At 39.3% G+C, this 18,265-nt stretch overlaps 1 protein-coding gene across 4 annotated transcripts in view; it reads right to left on the bottom strand.

Moving 5' to 3' along the window:
* The window catches only part of tsnare1 (T-SNARE Domain Containing 1), a 190,938-nt gene that overhangs the window by 36,814 nt on the left and 135,859 nt on the right, over positions 1-18,265 (bottom strand). For all 4 annotated transcript variants that reach the window (XM_037075980.1, XM_037075979.1, XM_037075977.1 and 1 more), the window contains exon 10: positions 17,651-17,733. In XM_037075980.1, coding sequence (XP_036931875.1) covers positions 17,651-17,733 — 83 coding nt within the window. The remainder of the gene's footprint in view (positions 1-17,650; positions 17,734-18,265) is intronic.

Raw genomic sequence — 18,265 nt, 5'->3', positions numbered from 1 at the left:
AACAAAAACAAAAAAAAACATATCTTGTGAAAACACAAGGTTTAGCGATTAAGTCACTTGCTTTTTTTCCTTCTTTTTTCACAGACATAGAAAGTAATTGACATCAATGAATGACACTTGTGTGCTGTGTGGAAGAAGTATTTGAAATCCTAATTATACCACAGGCAATATTAATTCAGATATAGTATTTAAAGTCTTTGTCAATAGTGTACAGCAACTTACTGATGTTGGGACCCACAGATGAAGTCGTTCATTGTGGATTTCAAAATGGACTCTGAACTGAACCCAGTTTCCCAGAATTCCCCAGTCTTCACACCTTGGTGCAAAGTTCAGCTTTAAGCTATGATTGGTTTCTTCTGGGCCCAACAACAGCTGAGAGCTCCAAGCTGCATTAGCAGCAGGCCCAAAGGACTTCTCCTCACTGCAACGACACCAGGTCCTGCTAGTATTCTTGATCAGTTTGTACCAGCAGCTGTGATGCAAAGCTTGCCAGCTAACTTCACAATCTGAGGAACACCAAGCAAGTTAGCACCGAGCACCTCCTCTGCCAGCATGCATCAGTCCTCGCACAGCAAGAACAGCATTCAACATCGGGGCTTAGATAGCATAGCACAGCACGGCTAAGCACAGGACTTTAAACTCTGATTGATGTAGTGCACATGTGTTCAAGTTATGTGTTTGTCTATGTTTTAGTGTTATTGTGATCTCAGGTCAGGTTATTGGTAGTTTGCTTTCCTAGACGGTAGGTGAATGATGCTTCACAGACTCAGGGTCTCTGCATGCAGCTAACCATCTTCTATAACCTGGCATCACCTCACACACACACACACACACACACACACACACACACACACACACACACACACACACACACACACACACACACACACACACACACAAGCAGTCCTTGAGCCTGGAGCACACTCACATGTGATAGCCCACCATTGTTTCTTTGTTCTGCCAAACACCCAGGAACACTTGTTGTTGGTGATTACATTTCCTTTGTAAATTACTGAATTCTGTTTTTATTTACATTTCAAGTAGCTTCCCAACTTTTCTGAAATCCAGGCTGTAATATTCTCAGTAGTGGATGATTATGGGCATTCAATCTGTATTCTCTTTTGCCTATTTAAATAAATAAATGCATAACTAAATAAATGATTTCAAATTAGAGCTACATTTCAATTAGAAATATGGCGAATAACAACAACAACAACTTCATGCTTACTTGGTCTATCTCCCTTAACGTTCTCCCACAGAAAACAATATATATATCAGATATATATAAATATTTAAAAAAAAATAATAATAAAATAAAACATGCTGCATATAGTTAGCAGTAGATGACACAAATTCAGTAGCCAATATCAACATTTGACACAAGGCTAATACCAGAAAACTAATGGCAGCTAAACCCTTTTGAAGTCAACAATGGCCACCTGCTATAATCTGCTGATTTAAACAAACACATTCATGCATCTTTGGTCAGTTTTCCATTTCCAGGTAGAAGTGGGAACAGACTGAACAGATGTTCTTTTTCCCCAGTCACATCCTCCAACTCCTCCTGGTATATCATGGGGCCTTCTCAGGCCAGCAGATCAAATCTCTCCACCGTGCTCTGGCTCTGCTAAAAAGTGACCTCACACTGGGAGTTTCCAAAAAGGTGCTACAATCTCCACACATTGGCTCCTTTCAGCCATTATGAGGAAGGTTTTGGCAAGTTATGATTACTCATCACTGTGTGGTACCCAGATACCCAAACCCTGATGGTGAGCCAAATTCTTACTGAAGTCAGGAGAAGAACAAAAACGTGTTTTTTTTTGTTTTGTTTTGTTTTGTTTTTTGAATAGAAAAGTCTTCAGTGCCATTTCTTGAGATTCCTTCAATGGAATTGGAATATACTCTGCAGCTCTGATATAACTGTGGCAGTAATATTACTATAAACAGAGTAATAGAATATGTATCTAATAGGATTTGCAAAAACATTATTAAAGTCACTGTTTCCAATAATGTGTTACCATCTGAAATTGTGTTTATAGATGTTTTTCAACCTGATTAGACCCAGGCCAGTTCAAAGCAGCTCATAATGATGTATATATTGTAACTTTTGTCAATATAGACATGCTTTACATGGTTATAAAAAAACAATGAATAATTAATTCAGATTCCCCAGCATGGAAAGCTCTCTCTACCTTTGTAGCTGTCATAAAGTTGCATTTTTTTCTCCTTCGCTAAATACTTCATATTCCTTTTGTCTGGGTCCAATAATCAAAAAATGTTACTCATAAAATAATCTGATTTCTGTCTAGTGTCCTGTGAAGTCCATCGCTCACTGTCAGTCAACTTCCTTCACCAAACAAAAACATAACTTCTTTCAACAGGAGACATATTTCTGTTCCTCCTGCAAGCCGTTGTTGGGAATGCTTGTTTTCATTATGTCACTGCCTACAACATGAATGTATCCCCTTCTTTTTCCGTTTAGTTCTCGCCCCAGCACAGCCCCTGGAGAATTGCAAGTGCTCCCAGTTTGGAAGGCCAATCAGCTCTTTCATGCTTCTTTGCTGCCCAAATAGAAATAGCTGTTTCTGACAATTAACAATCACCTACAACTGTAGCCAATACTTTGACATTTCCAATGATGTATGGGTGGTTGAGTTGGGTAGCAGTCTATCAATCAAGGGTATTCTTTTATTCACTAAGGTAAAGACAGACAGATGTCATTTTTTCTAAGAGTACAGCTTTTAGTTCCCCACATAAATGCAACTACTAACCCTATTCAGCCTATTGCCCACACTGGGCACCTTCCATCTGTGTAGCTTTTGACCTAGATCAGTGACCTCTGTCGAGGAGATGGCAAGATATAGCCATGAATCTTTTATTACTACCTTACACAACCTGCCACATTCAGAACCATTTTGTGTTTACATCCTCTGTTTGAACTTTAACTACTGCTTTTTTTTTTCTCATTCATGTTTCATTCTTAATATATTTTAAGGCTTTACAAAGCAAAAAGTGCTGCCATTGTTTGCATCGCTGCACAACACCAACAGTTAAAGTCTGTGTAAAGCAAATTCAGCCATTTTCTTCTAGACAAATGAAATAGGTCATAAATGTATTATAAATAAGTTCAGTGCACATTAGCATCGGTGGTATTCTGCTCGCTCTCCAGTCTTGGATAGCGCCTCTTACGATACCTTGCATCTAGCTAACCAGTCAGCCAGTCAGCTAACCAGTCATGTCTCCTCCACGTCGCTCGTGCATCTTTCCTGGATGCCACAGTGTCCAGGGTGACAGCGCCATTTGCTTATTTAAGAGAAAGACGGGAGTAGCTAGCTCAGACGGAGTCAATACGTGAGTTATCATTGTCTGTGCACATGTAGCATACATGATTCAGTTATTTCATAACTAAAGCTAACGTTACTCCACAGTTGGTATTATCCCTCGCAACTGATAAAAATTGGGCAGACGCAGTAATTAGGGAGCTTGTGGTAATAAAGTAACTATCAGAAAAGTAACTGTATGAAAGAAGTATGGAAGGTGAGTACAGGGAGGAGGCGCCCCTCCTGCATGTGGGCGTGGCTCCAGCTCCTCTAACTGACACGCCCCCAGCGTTTCACAGCAGAGACAAGTGCTTGTTCTTCCATGATTTTGAGACCTAATTTTATATACCTAGAGATTTTTTTAATCTTTCAAATTTGTCTCAGTGGTCAATGACACGTGTTTCTGTGGTGTAACAAACTCATGACACAAATGTATTTCTGCTTTACACGGACTTTGAGTGTTTTGATTAGTAAACACTTCAGACCTTCTCTAATCTCTAAGGACATGGCAAAAAATACCAGAGGCACATTCAGACACTTACAGAAAGATCCCAAGAAATAAAAAGCTCTGGAAATGAGTCATGACCTTGTTTTTCAGACACATAAGGGGTACTATGGAGATGAGTACTCAATTAAGACCATACTAAAGTTGTGAAGAAATAGGATGCATATTATAATAGGCAGCCAAGTTAAGAAAGGACAGGATGGGCCACTCTGGTACACCATCACTTTTATCATAATTATAATTCATAATTAATTATTAATTCCATTAGCTGTTAACAGATGAAAAACTTGTTATTGCTTTGCCTCTCGTCCAGCCCAACCAGAACTGGCCTCGATCAAAAAAAAAAATCCCACTTGTAGATATTTCAGACATACTGAAGGTCAGTAGTGGTGGTCAAGAGCAAGGAGAAAAGAGGAGACAGAGGTGAGGACAGCATAAATGACTTGTTCATCCTTCCATTTTTCAGACCCTGGGACTTTCTACAACCATAAAACCATTTTAAAAACATCTTTTCATCTGAAGGAGAATGCAGAAAAACTGAATTATAACCATTAACGCTGATAGCACAGCCATACAAACCAACTATCATATCTCATCGCTGCCTCCCTGACATGGTAGACAAACTTGCTGTGTCCCTGGGAGAAAAACTACTTACCTTGTGTGACATGAGAAATATCCTCATAATACAACAATAATGCAATGCAGTGATAATGGCCGTAATATTATTTTCCCTTTATCACATCTGGTTGTGAAAATTGGAAGTCCATAAAATAAATAATGTTTACAGCAGAACTGCCTCACTTGTAATCGGCTTATATGCAATTTACATAAAACTCAGAGTTCCATGCAGTCACCCTGATTATGATATTTAAGAGGAGCAGCAAATAAACACAGACTTCACGGCCAAACCTGGCATCCAGGGAGGAAGCCCTGAGACAGCTACTGTCAACAATGGAGCAAAAATACTCACCATCATCAGCATATTTGGCCTTTTATTTGAGGCTGATTGGACTTTTTTTTCCCCGATAAAAATAGCACAACAGCCAGTCATGTTGTCAAACTCTGTCTGGTGGAAGAACCTCTCTGACAATAGCAACTTAATGATGAATAACTGGTGAGCTCCAACTTAATAGTTATGTCAGCACCTGCAGACCTCCATACCAATGCGACAAAAGACATGATTCTACACTGGCCATCTTATGTTCACAATACTGGTAAGATAATGTGTTTTTTCAAAGGTAAGGGAAGCTTAAAGCTTGACCTTTAATGACCTGCATGTGTTAGCATAACGAAAAAGCTAAACCTGGTTGTAATGTAAGCAATAAGGGAGAATGGATAGTGATCCAGTGGGGAAAATGTTTTCTGCCTGTTTTTAATAAAACCGGTTTGGTCAGTGTCAATCAGTTCAGTGACTATTTCCCCTCCTTTGGAATGACAGATATTAACAGATATGTTTCCAGGATGCTGGGGCATCACCTCCCTTAAGGACATAGTTAAAACATTTTGGAAGCATAGGTGTTAATATATCTCTTTTTGTCTCATACCATTCTGCTGGGCACCCATCACCTCCTGGCATTATTATTCTCTGCTTCTTTAATTTATTGTGTTACCCATTTATTTTGCTCCATGCCTACTGATGGTAAATCTAGGGAATCCAAGAAAATTTTAATGACTGTGGGTTCCGCTGCCTGAGGTTGAGAATATAATTTCTTGTAGTATTATTCACAAGCTCGTTGGATATCTTCTGGATTATGACGCAAGTTGTTGGTATCGGGGTCCCCGATTTTAAAAACTGACCTTTCAGATTGTTGTTTACAGTGTTTCCATGCCAATATGTTCATAGCTCTAGGCCCATTGTCATAATAACACTGTTTTATAATTAAGGATCCACTTGGTTGTTACATATCTTTATTATTTAATTCCTGCTGTGTTTCATTTATCTTTTGTAGTATTTTCAGGTCATTTAGCTCAGCATGCTCTTGTTCCAATGTTTTCAGTTTGTTTGTTAGGTCTTTCTTGAGACCCACACTCAGTGAAACTTCCTCATTGCTATTGAATTCCATGTAATCCTGAAGTTCCTTTTCAATAAATGTTTTGCACTGTTGATCATTCAGGAGGTTAGTATTCTGACAGTCTCCAGACAGTGCTTTTGAGTTGAACATCCAAGTGGAGTCTGCATGATCAGAAACATCTCTTGTCCCTATAGTAATATTATTATTGATATTATTTAAAAAATAGTCAACCCTTGAATAAGCAGCGTGAGGGTGGGAGAAGAAGGTAAACTGTTTTGCAGAGGCATGGACTTCCCTCCATACATCAATCATGTCAATACATTCAAGCATTTTTCTTACCAACGGTGACTCAGGGTTTGTTCTTTTTTGTTGGGTTTGTGGAATCTGTCTGAAAGATTGGATGCAATTGCACATTCCAGTCCCCTCCACAAATTAGAATATTGGTGATTTCTGTGGCAATAATGTCAAATAATTTCTTAATCAGGGATTTGTGCTGTCCTGGTGGTCTATAAACATTAAATAGTGTTACCTCTCTAGAGTTGAGAAGAACTTTAACTAGAACATAATGCTCCTCATTATCAATAATTTGTGAAGAAAGCTGGAAAGCCATTTTGTTTGATATTAAGATTGCGACTCCTCTTGCATTTCCTTTGGAATAAGAGGAGTGTGTTTTTGAATCCTAGTTTCTTCAGTTTTTCATGTTCAGTTTGTACCAGATGAGTTTCTTGCCAAAAAATGATGTTTTGTTTTCTCTTTTCACCTTGGCCGTGAGTTTTCCCCTTGTATTGGACTTTGTAACCTGTTAACATTTAGTGTAATTATTTTATATTCTTGTTAAAGCATTTATCATCAAGAAAAAACCTCTCCACACTATAACACCTAGGTGACCTTATTAGTTTAACAAAAGTGTGTACAGTGACACAGCACTTGAACATTATACAACTTACAAACACAAATTACTTTCATAAGTGAGTTTTCTTATTGAATTTTCAATTGGAAAGGAAAGCCTTCAAAATACAAAGGGCCTCACCAGTGCTAAGTGCTATATCTGTGTACATATATATAATTCAGGGCACACATAGGGTAATTTTAAACTTCCAGACAGAAGGTCTCTTATTTTGAACTGTTTGGGCTATTGCTTTAACATTAACATTTCCCCAACTGACAGTATGATTGCTGTAATTCACACCAAGAAAGACTTAAAGGTATTAAACAACAGAGAGTCTCTCACTTCTTTGGTGTTATTCATTTCACAATGTCTATTATTAGTCTGTCTTACCATGGGAGTATACAGCTCTCATTTGTACCCTGAGGAAAAAGTCAGATAGAATCTCCCACATGATGGCGAAGTCCTTATAGCTTGTCCTATGCTCTCTTGAGGTTGTGAGTCTCAGTTCCGCTGCACCTTCACCCGGGATGTCGTCTTCAGCTTCTTTAAGGATGTTGAAGCATTAGCGTTGGGGTCGTCACCTCCGTTGCTTTCTGCGATCAGCCCCCTCCTCTTCAGGCCCTCTGTAGGAGTTTTGCTGGTGTCTGGAAGCAGAGACCCCTTTCCTTTAAGCAGCTTTCTGCGCTTATTTCTGTTTCCATGCTGACCACATCACCAGCTCCTTGATTCTTTATTCCAGAAAATAAATCACAACTGGCCGGGGGTTGGTGCTTGTGGCGGCTTCGTGCTGAGGGCCCGGTAGAAGCGCTGTATACCAAGTTCAGTGCTGGGGAGGGACAGCTCCGTTTTCAATAATCTTTTTGCATGTTGTCCCCTCTGGAATCTCGTATATACAAAGATTGTTTCTCCATGAGCGCAATTCAAGGTCTGTCAGTTTTGCTTGTATGTTGTCTTGGATGTGCAGCGCCTCGCATATCACCTCTTTGGTATCAGCACTCCATTCTTCCATGTCCGCCACCTGTTGTTCTACTTCCTCCACTCGACCCACAGTATCGTTCAGGTCAGTGGCGATTTCATTTAGCGTACAGTTGACGTCCTTTCTCTGGAGAAGATGTCTTGGAAGTTATTGAGCTCTATCTTCATATCTGACTGGCTAGCTTTAATCTCAGTGTGTATGATGCTGATGCCAGCTTACAGGCCACCCATGACCTCATGTTCACTAATGTTGTTATCTAACGTTGTTATCATCTTCTTTCTGCGCTGCCTGACTCCAATTTTTCTGGGGTTTAAGGCCCGATTTTTTCTCTAGGTGCCTTTCCCTTACCATTCTAAAAGGTTCAAAAAGTATTGAATCAAACTTACTTTAGAGGAAATTCGTAGACCTGTCAGGAAGCTCCCGCTCTACACAGCCGTCCGCCCTGACACCATACTGGAAGTTCCTTATGCAAGGCTTTATAAATGAGTGAAAGGAGTTTTGAAGTGCAGCAGGGACAAGGGTAATGTGATTTTTATAACCATTCCTAAAATGATAAAACAGTGTTTTTACAACCTTTTTAAAATGGCTAATACAACTAAGATCAGAATCTAAATTCATGCATAATCTGTGACATGTGTCTTAATATGTTTAGACAAGCTAGCAAATATTGTAACAAGCCTCTCTCTTGCCACATCCTACAAGTAGGATTTCAGTTTTCTGTTTGTTTTAAAAGAATGTGGACCCATCCAGTTATTGATGTTAGTGAGTCAGGTGAAACAGATTTTTAAAGTTGTGTATCATTTGCATAGCGGTGGTATTTCACATTGTGATGAGAATGAATGCCGCCCAGGGAAAATATATGCAAATAAATAGAAACAGAAACAGAATACATCCAAGGATACTTTCTTCAGCAACACCATTCAAAAAACACATTTGTCAGTGCTCATAAAAAAAATACTGTTTCTGAAAGGTTTGAGCGAAGCCAGTCAATGACTGTGCCAGATCGACCCTCACTCTTCTCAAGTTCATCTGTTAAAACTGTTGTGGTCACTCATAGCAAATGCAGCACTTAGCACTTATACAGAGGGAAAACAGCCATATATTTTGAGGAAATTCATATGTCATTCACCACAATTAATGAATACATGATACTAATTAACATAATAACAACATAATACATTAATGAAACAGTTTCAGCTATGCTATGGATGGTTTGATAGCTGGATTGGGATTTGTCCAGTATATTATTGTTCAGATGATCATGTATTTGGTCACAAACTATCTTCTCTGACAGTTTACCAACAAAGGGTGGTTTGAGATAGGCCTGTAGTTCAAAAGGTCCTTAATGTCTAGATCAGGTTTCTTGAGCAGAGGTTTTAAAAAAGCTGTTATAGAAGCAAAAGGGAATGTACCTAATTGCAGAGATATGTTGATTATTCTTGTTATTTCATTAGAGAGACACTGAAAGCTGGATTCAAATGATTTCAAAGTAACGGGTATAATGAACATGTGGAGGGCTTCATTTTGTTTATGGTGACAATAATCTCATCATTTGTTATCCTGTGTTTACTAAATTTAAACACAAAACATTCTGACCCCGAAGATATTTGAAGGTAGAAACATGAACAAAATATTTCTTAACGCTTACATGTATCAGAGGGAAAATGTGTTTTGATACACTTTGAATGCAACAGAAATATTGCAGTGCCTACACTGGAATTTCTGCTTATTGTGATGTAACTTCTTGTGCCTTCAAATGCTCTCTCAACTACAAAATACACTACAACCCGAACTGCAAAATACCCTATGCTCAAAGCTACCTACTCTTACTGTTTCTGTGAATCGCTTTCCAAAAACTGTCAACCTGCTTCTGTCATCCCTCACACAGTGTCACAATGATTTATACCAAATATAATGTAAAGAGATGGAAGACTGAAGCCTTGGTTTTTCATTGCAAAGAAAAAAAAAAAAAAGATCCAGAAACAGGATGCTATAAACATCTAAGTCCATTACCATAGGGTTAAACTAAAGACTTGGAATCAACTTCAGAGTTTCTTTTTTCACAGTGTAGTTAATCATAAGTGCTGACCACTGTGAAGAAGCTATTCACTGGCTGTGATGCTGCCAATTTTAAGAGACACTCACTAGGCAACCTGCCAGCCCGTTTCCACAACCAAGTAGTCATATACAACAGCTGGGTTAGTGGCACACAACCCCAAACTATGACCCCATAGGTACTCCTCTAGTGTAGTAGAATGGGGCACAGGGAAAGGCGGTATTAGTAGGTGGTCAGGGTGGTTGGGCTGGTCATAAACATTTCAAAGAGAACTGATATCAAACATGTGCAAAACTGAGGCTAGGGCCACAGATCATAGCTGTTGTGTTTGACAGCATGAAAACATGTTGAAATTACAACAATTATTACAATTCATTATTGTAAAGGCAAGCACTGGCAGGGACTCAGAAGCATCCACTGGCAAAAAATACCCCTTTCATTCTGGACAACCCACTAACATCCACTAACATCTGGCTTTTGTCTTTATGTCTTTATGCACCATCAGTAATTACTCCCATGTAGTCCAAGGTGTTTGCTGTGATTGGCTGTGATGGAAACAAAATACCCAGATGGGCACACCAGTTTTCTCCCTTTGTCTGATGACATATATGGTCTGCTGCTACGTATCTACTAATCATGGGATAGCAGGGATAATGGCTGACTCATTGAAGATTCAAATGTCTGAAGACTTTACCTGAGTAAATTGCCATTTTTCTTTACCCAGTTCATTCAGCCTGGCATCAAGCAACATTATTTTCAGTTGACACAGTAGATGATCATTGAAAGATGACAGATGGTTCGGCCAATCACCTGCCGAGGTATTGTTGAAAGTCCCTACATTTTTCCAAATTGTTTCTAGCAGCCCTTTTCAAGTTGGAAAACTACTGGCACCAAGTATTTGACATGATGCAAACAGAATGTAAACAGCCTCACAACATGATCTGAATGTGTCCATACATTTGACAATACTGTCTATGACCCTCCTTTCCACCCACTCACACAACCATCCGGAGATAATGATGGAAGTTGTTAAGGAGCTTCTCTCTTATCTCTGTCTAGAGCCAGCTTGGTACAGATCAGGCAGTTGGTTAGGGCTGGGTACTGACATGGAGGCCAGCGACAATGGAATTGTGTTTTTTTTAATTTATTTATTTTTTTAAATTGGATGGAAAAATGTATTTGGGTGCACTACTGGTCAACTGTAAATGTTTGGTTACATTAACTGTAAACTATTGGCACCTGGTACACATTTCAGCATCAGCTTCAACCTACTACCCAAGAAAATGTGCTTTAACAATTCAAACTAGGCTGTAGAGTCACATGTACAACCGCTATGAACAACTACCTCAGCTTTCAGACAACAAGGGAACTGACTGTTATGTGACTCACTCATCCAAGCTCTTAGATGCGACGATAAAGGCAGATTAAAGCTTTTAGACTCACAAAGGCATCGTCATTGCTGCAACTGATGGGTAACCTTGATAAAGAATGGTGAACTAATCTCAGAGCAAAGTGCGATGTGTACAATCACGCAGGATTCAATAGGGGAGGCCATGCTTTATAGTGCCTTTCACCTCGCATATCTGTATGTGAGTGTGGGAATCAAGCGGAGTGAAGCACCAGCAGTGTGGTGTAACCTGGCATTGTGCTGCTGCCCTCACAGAAAAGCACTCAGCTGCGGCTTTCAATTCAACACAAATTTACTCCCAGTCTGAGGTAGAAATAAGCATTTGGGGGCAAGGGAAAGTGGGTTCTCATCTATCGGCACACATGCAATAGCAATACATACAATATACAATATGGAAGCATACTAATATAAAAAACAGTGCTGTATTTCGTATGTGGCTCATAGAAGATGCCAGGCACAACCTTACACATTAGATACAATTCCCCTATTTAGTTTGCCTGAAACGTTACTGCTAAGCAATCCTCGGTGGTCTGTGTCTCATTTCTGTTCTTGCACTGCACTTTCTACAGATTACTGGACCAATCCATCAAACATCCTAACTGTCTCTGTGATTAATTTTGCTTGGGTTCTCGGATTTGGGATTAACTGTTAATCAAGGTGGCACATGTCAACAGTGATCACTCAGAATATTTTATTTTATTTTATTTATTTATTTATTTGTTTGAAGTTTAAACAAGAGGATCATCTGACAACATTCTCACTGCTACTCTACAGCAATCAGTAACAGACAGTAGACATTCCCCTAAAGAATGGTGAACTAACAAAAAACTCTCTTTTTAGTAAACTTTGTGTACTCAAACAATGTTCTCAATGCTGGTGTTCATGCGTAGAGACCCTGGTGATACTACGAGCAAAGTTTCATGTTGTGTCGAGCCTTCTTAGTCTTTTAAAAATAGCAATTTTGATGCTAACATAGAATTTGCCCCACGCACTCCCATTGAAAATGAGCTTGACCCAAAAACGAAAATACAGTAAATCTTAAAAGTGCCTCTTTTGTTGTAATTATGCTTTTTCATATACATTCACACAAACAAGTCTAGGTTGTATTTTGGAGAGAGTTTCACTTTAAGACCAATAAAATAACAAGAAATTGCAACATAAATTTATATTCAGTACTTATGAGAAATGCCACACAATTTATGTTGATTGTTTCGTCTGATACTCCTGCATTACTGAGTGTATCAGACATCAGTAGCTAATCAAACTAAAATGCTGTATTAGGAAACATCTTTTTTATTAGGAAATGTCTTTTTCAAATGTTTTATTTGAAGTCAGCTTTTCTCTTTCCTCCAACATATGCAGAACAGTTGTGGCTACTAGGGCAGAGCCAGAGGAGTGTCACTGACATCAACCTGGGTGACTTCAAACATTGTTATTTCCCCTCTTTCAAAGTAGCATAAAGAGTCCAGAGGGACTGGGTAAGGAATGATTGAAAAGTAAGCCAACTTCCCTACAATCTGTCAGTGTTAGCCCATCCCTCCAGTCTGAGTGCAGTGATCAGTCAGAGCTTTAACACTGTGATTAGGTTATTCTTTTTCATTATCTTATTTGTCAAAAGGGCAACACTTTGTATGTGTCTGTCTGGGGATAAGTCCATTCATTCATCTACCCATTCATTTACCAGCCATCTTCCTTTTATGCCTTCTTTTCCTTCCCCTCCCTCTTCCTTTGTTCCTTCCACAATCACAACAGCCAGCACTTTATATTATCCTCAATTAAGCCAGAGGAAAACTGTGTTACATTGATTTCTTTTTTTTAGACTCAGAGGGATGCAGTCGCTCACCAGGAGATCAATTTCAGTTCTGAGGATGGATGGACTTTTCAGTCTTAACAATTACATCAGATAAAATCAATAATAACTCCCGTTATTTCATGGTTCTTTTTTTTCTACGTGTAAAATGACGACAGCGTTTGCTCATTGAATTGCAAGAACATCTGTGTTTTATTGGTAATTATAGACCATCTTGTGCGGCAATCAACAATCAGAGTTCATTGTGGTCCACTGAACACAGATGAGGTGATAAAACATCACTGCAACTAGAGGGACTTGCAGCGGGAAGAGTAATCTGCCTCCGGATAATGGATTATAGATTCAATTTATTTTCAATGTAAAGTGAGTAGACGAGGCGGGGCACGAGAAGAAAATGACATCCGCTCTTAATTGACCATTGGTGGAGATGTGCAGCGGTGCATGTACAGCAGCATCGCGGAGTGTCCAACGCTACATCACATCAGTGCTGTGAAGTATTGAATTGAACCTTTCTTCTTTGAAGCCTCCCCCCCTTCACCCTCTCTGTTCTGCTGAATTTTATGTGATCACAATAGTGTCATTAAATTCACGCAACACTCCCTTGATATTGGGTAAATACAGGGTAAAATTGTTCATACAGCCCCTAATGGCAATTAAACTAGATTTAGAGGTCTTGGGAAAGCTCCAGTTTACCCAAAAAACCAATACCTGCCTGAACCGGAACCAGATCTCAGGTCTACACATCTTGTCTAGTATCACCAGAGAGAGTCTGCTTCTCTGATACAACTCACGGCGCAAAATGCCTTTTTTATAAACTTTTTTTTTTTTTTTTTCTATGCAGCACTGCCGCTTTAATAAATCCCTGTTGAAGTCAGTTTCTACAGAGATGACACCTGTTATTTGGAAATTAACTCACTCAGCAATGGGAGCTTTGCAGGAAGCGCACACTACTGTTCAAACACACAGAACTTTGATTTAAATTTTAATGGGAATAATACATGCCATGCTGGATTTTAGCGAAAGACGATAAAACTGAAATCTTGTGCTCTATTGTCATATATTGAAAAAAAGATATATACACAGCACAAATCGTAATGTTTAAGTTATAGGGTTAAACATTTCCGAGTTGATTTTCACTCCCAAAGTGTAATTGTGAACATGTTCTGATTGAAGAAGCGTTCGGTGTTGGAGTTATTTTAGTGTTGTCATGGTGCTGCTGTGGCAGCCTGGTTGCATTTCCATTTTCTGTGTTCTGCCTCTGCCCCCCTCCTCTCTCCATCACCTGCTCCTTCTCTGTGTGTGTCTGTGGGCGTGGCAGCAGCTGCAGCACCGTGGCACACCTGAGGAGGACCAACTCTTCATCCACTGCTTTTATCAAGCTGGTCTCACCACCACTAGATCGTTGCATCCGAAGCGTTGACGTCACGGTGCCGCTACTTAATGTGTTCTGTGTTTTTGCTTTTGTGCTCATGCCCTTCTCTTTGCTCTGGCGCCAATCTGCTCTGCGTTCCGCTCATCTGTTCACCTGGCTTCCTCCACGCCGGCTGCACTCGCCCGTCCTTGCCTGTCTGCCTGCCTACTTGCTACCCCCGTCATCTCATCCACATCACCCTCCAGCACAGTTTGTTAAATAAATCTTCACTTTACTACTTCCTGCCTCCGTCGTCTGCAACTGAGTCCTAAAATATAACCTCAACCGTAACAAGTGTTACATCACATCAGTGTTAAATCAACTCTGCAGGGATGTAATTGAGCCCTACTCTCACTTTTCACTTCGGTCAGGAGACAAGTCAGCGGCATCCCTCTCCTTGCATGCAGTTCTATACGGTAAGTACAATTATGTTCAACTTAATAAAACATAAAACTATAAATAACCATAATGATAAAGTGCAGTATATACAATTAAACATATATGGAAAATGTACAAAGCCATGTTTGTCCAGGTGATTAGTAGCCATCTAAGAGTTACTAAAACTGTCTAAAAGTGTATTAAAAATGACTTAAAAGCAAGTCATATACATGCTCAAAGCAATAAAAAGCAAATCTTTTATGTTTTTATCTAATGAAACTGTTTGAGATTGGAACTTTGGAATTGAATTGGAACAGTTGCAGGGTTGTTTTTCATGGAGCTGCAAAAAACATGTCTAACACATGTTTCTTGTGCGTTTCACGTGTCTGCATAGGCATATGAACAGAAACTTGGTATTAAAGGCATCTGAACCAAATAGTTTAAGGCCTTTGTATTGACAAGATCTGATGTTACTGGTGCTTTTATCGCTCTACTCTTTAATGTTTTGGTATAATTTGAAAAAGCACTGAATTTAAAGTTCTCAAAATAAGGCCTCAACAGTATTGTGTTTTGATTAAAAGCATATTTTTTTTCTTCAACTAATCTTTTCTAATTAACTTGACAGACAACTATAAGTTTTATTTTTTTCAAGTTGATAGCTTCATTGTCAGACTACATCAGTTTTTGAGGCACTATGATTAAAAACATTGGAAATTTAGGCTGAACAGATTGAGTTTAAATGTGTGCATTGTAAATAGCTGATGTCCCCATGTAAGCAGTAACAGAAATATCAGCTGAAGTGTAACAGCTGACGGAAGTTAAGTTCTCTGTTGAGTAAAACTCTACTGTCACAGCCGATGTACAGAAGCTGCAAGATGGTGAAAGTATCACGTGAAGTATAAGCATTGAAGAGCTTTCAAACTGTTAAGACATAAACAATGAAAAGTAAAAGATGTCAGTAGTTAAGTTACATTACTGCCAATCAATTATAAAGCAAAGGGATGTAACGAGTTAACTGGAGTATAGCAATGAAAGCAGTGGAGTGCTAGTTGAAAAGTAAGCGGTGAAAGCCACTCAAACATGTGCTAAAAAGTGAAACATGAAACTGATGGAATTTTCAGTTGATGTGTTACTTTTAGAAGGAGCTGAAATATCAGGTTGTAGCGGAACAAATGCAGAAAGGGTCAGATGGTAAGAAAGCACTGATATAAAATATCTGCCAAACAATCACGATATTTTCCCTTTCGCAATGTTCTCCTTTCTTCTCTGTTGATATAAGGAGATGCATAGTATATTCAGTAAAGTCATACAGTTTGGAAATGTTTTTGTGTTTTTCATGGACTGCAGCCATGCATGGATAGATGTGCATTTTTATATTGTATGAAAGCTTCTGATATGGTGAAAATGTTCAAATGATCACCAGCTGATCAGTACAGTATGTATCAGTTATAAGGTCTGTCACTTTTACAGTGTACTACACATAAAAGGGTGATCAAATTTTATGTCATGTGACTGCATGGAACATGGACTTGCTTCTCTCCAGGTCCATCATGTTGTCTGTCTGTCTGTCTGTCTGTCTGTCTGTCTGTCTGTCTGTCTGTATGTCTGACTCCATGCCTGCCTGTCTAACTTTTCCTTTGTTGTTTTTCTTCCATTCAGCTGCTCTGCCTCTGTAAAGACAGCGGCTGTCTGGATTGGCGGAGAGCTAAATTGCTCAGTATGAGCTTGGTCACGGCTCAGCTCTCCTTGAGATAATGAAATGACAATTAATGGGAAAGCTGTTGCCAGTCGCTCATTTGTTCCCTCACCAGTCGAGCAGCAGCATGGGGTGACAGGCAGAAACTACTGCATTTATGACAGACTCTGTAAACTGCCCAGCAATCACTTCATATTGAATAGCTGCTGATATGACGTTGAAAATCCATGCAAATACATAACAATGAAAGCTGCATCCATGGTTCCCTTTAAAGTCAGTATAACAGGTAACAGAATATTCAGAACTGAATAAATATGAATTTGTACCTTTTACTGACAATTTGTTTAATTGACATACATCACTGATCGACTATAATGTCAAAAATGACTAAAATCATTTTGGGGGATTTCAAGATACGTTACAGGTCCAGCTGAACGTTCAGATGCAGCGCTGAAGCTGTGTAACTCATGTAAGAAGGTATATTCTTTATTAACCCAGTGATGTTTAAGTTAATACATTATTGACCATAGCCAGAGGCCTACACAGCACCGAGCCACTCTGAGCTCTGGCCTACTGAGATAGTCCCGAACAGAATGGTAGAAGACACATATATTTCCTTGAAAAGAAAGAGCGAAAGTCGACCCTTGGGCATCTCATAAAACGTCTCTCCAATGTGTGCTTTGAAGTGGAAATTCTAGCCAACCCAAAAACCACAGAGAGAGAGAGAGAGAGAGAGAAAGAGAGAAACATCTTCTATATAATTTTTTGGCCGCAGTTGTTTTCCATTAACGCATTTTCCTCTCTAAGTCAATACACTTGGAGGACAACATTGCAAATGTATAACCATTATCTCAGTCGACTTGCCCATGGAATTGGAATTATATTTGTGGTTTAGTGTTTTTATAAGACTTCAGGCAAGCACTTTATGTTTTCTGTCTCTAAAGACAATTAATTGAACTGAAGGAAAAAGCTAGTAAAGTATGACATAAAATTACATCATCTCTGTTATTATGCTTGTGGGGGATGTGATAAAACTATGTAATCTAGTTAGCAAAGTCCCTGTTTGCATGGCTGATCAAGCTAAGCTTCTTGTGACTGCATTACAATGCAGACGCTCAGTCACCTACACAAAATTAAAACTGAACAAACTGAATGCAAAGTGTGGAGCACACTGGGCAGACAACTGTACCTGGTATTGGTTGGCCTTTGCAAGCTCCTGATTGGCTGATTCCACGTTGGATGATGCGGTTTGGATGTAATCTTCAATACTGTCTGAGGACACACAAAGCATATTTGTTATTAGACACTTGACACTTTCCCATTTGTCATCATTGCCATTCTCTACCTGTCCACCAGATACCTAAGACTTTCATATCTGTCCTAGTCACCTGACTCCTGCATCGACCTGCTCACGTGTTTCCTTCTTGTTTCCAGTTACAGTATGCCCGCATCAGCCCTGCAGTTTACAATCCTTCCACTCAATCCCTCCCTGACTGTCGATGTTGTTATGTTAGTCCCGTGGAGAGGGGAAGAAGGGAAATTTACTGAAAGCTATGGAACAGGCTTAAAAGGGGGCAAATAGAGGGCAAAGGCCAAGGACTATGACTAATCTGTTGCAGACTTCAGTTGTTCATACTGTGATATGTCCACTGTCATCACAACAAGTCAAGAAGATACTGCACTACCCATAACTGTTGTTTGTGGTGGTAGGCACATTGTGAAACTATTTTAATGCTAAGCTAGGCTAAACAACGTGACTCCGGCTTTGTACTCAACACACTAACTTGTGTTTCTTCATATGTTA

The sequence above is a fragment of the Acanthopagrus latus genome, chromosome 17 (assembly GCF_904848185.1).
Source record: "Acanthopagrus latus isolate v.2019 chromosome 17, fAcaLat1.1, whole genome shotgun sequence".
NCBI lineage: Eukaryota > Metazoa > Chordata > Actinopteri > Spariformes > Sparidae > Acanthopagrus > Acanthopagrus latus.
Note: the sequence above shows the minus strand (reverse complement) of the source record. Positions and strands in the feature narration are given on the sequence as shown.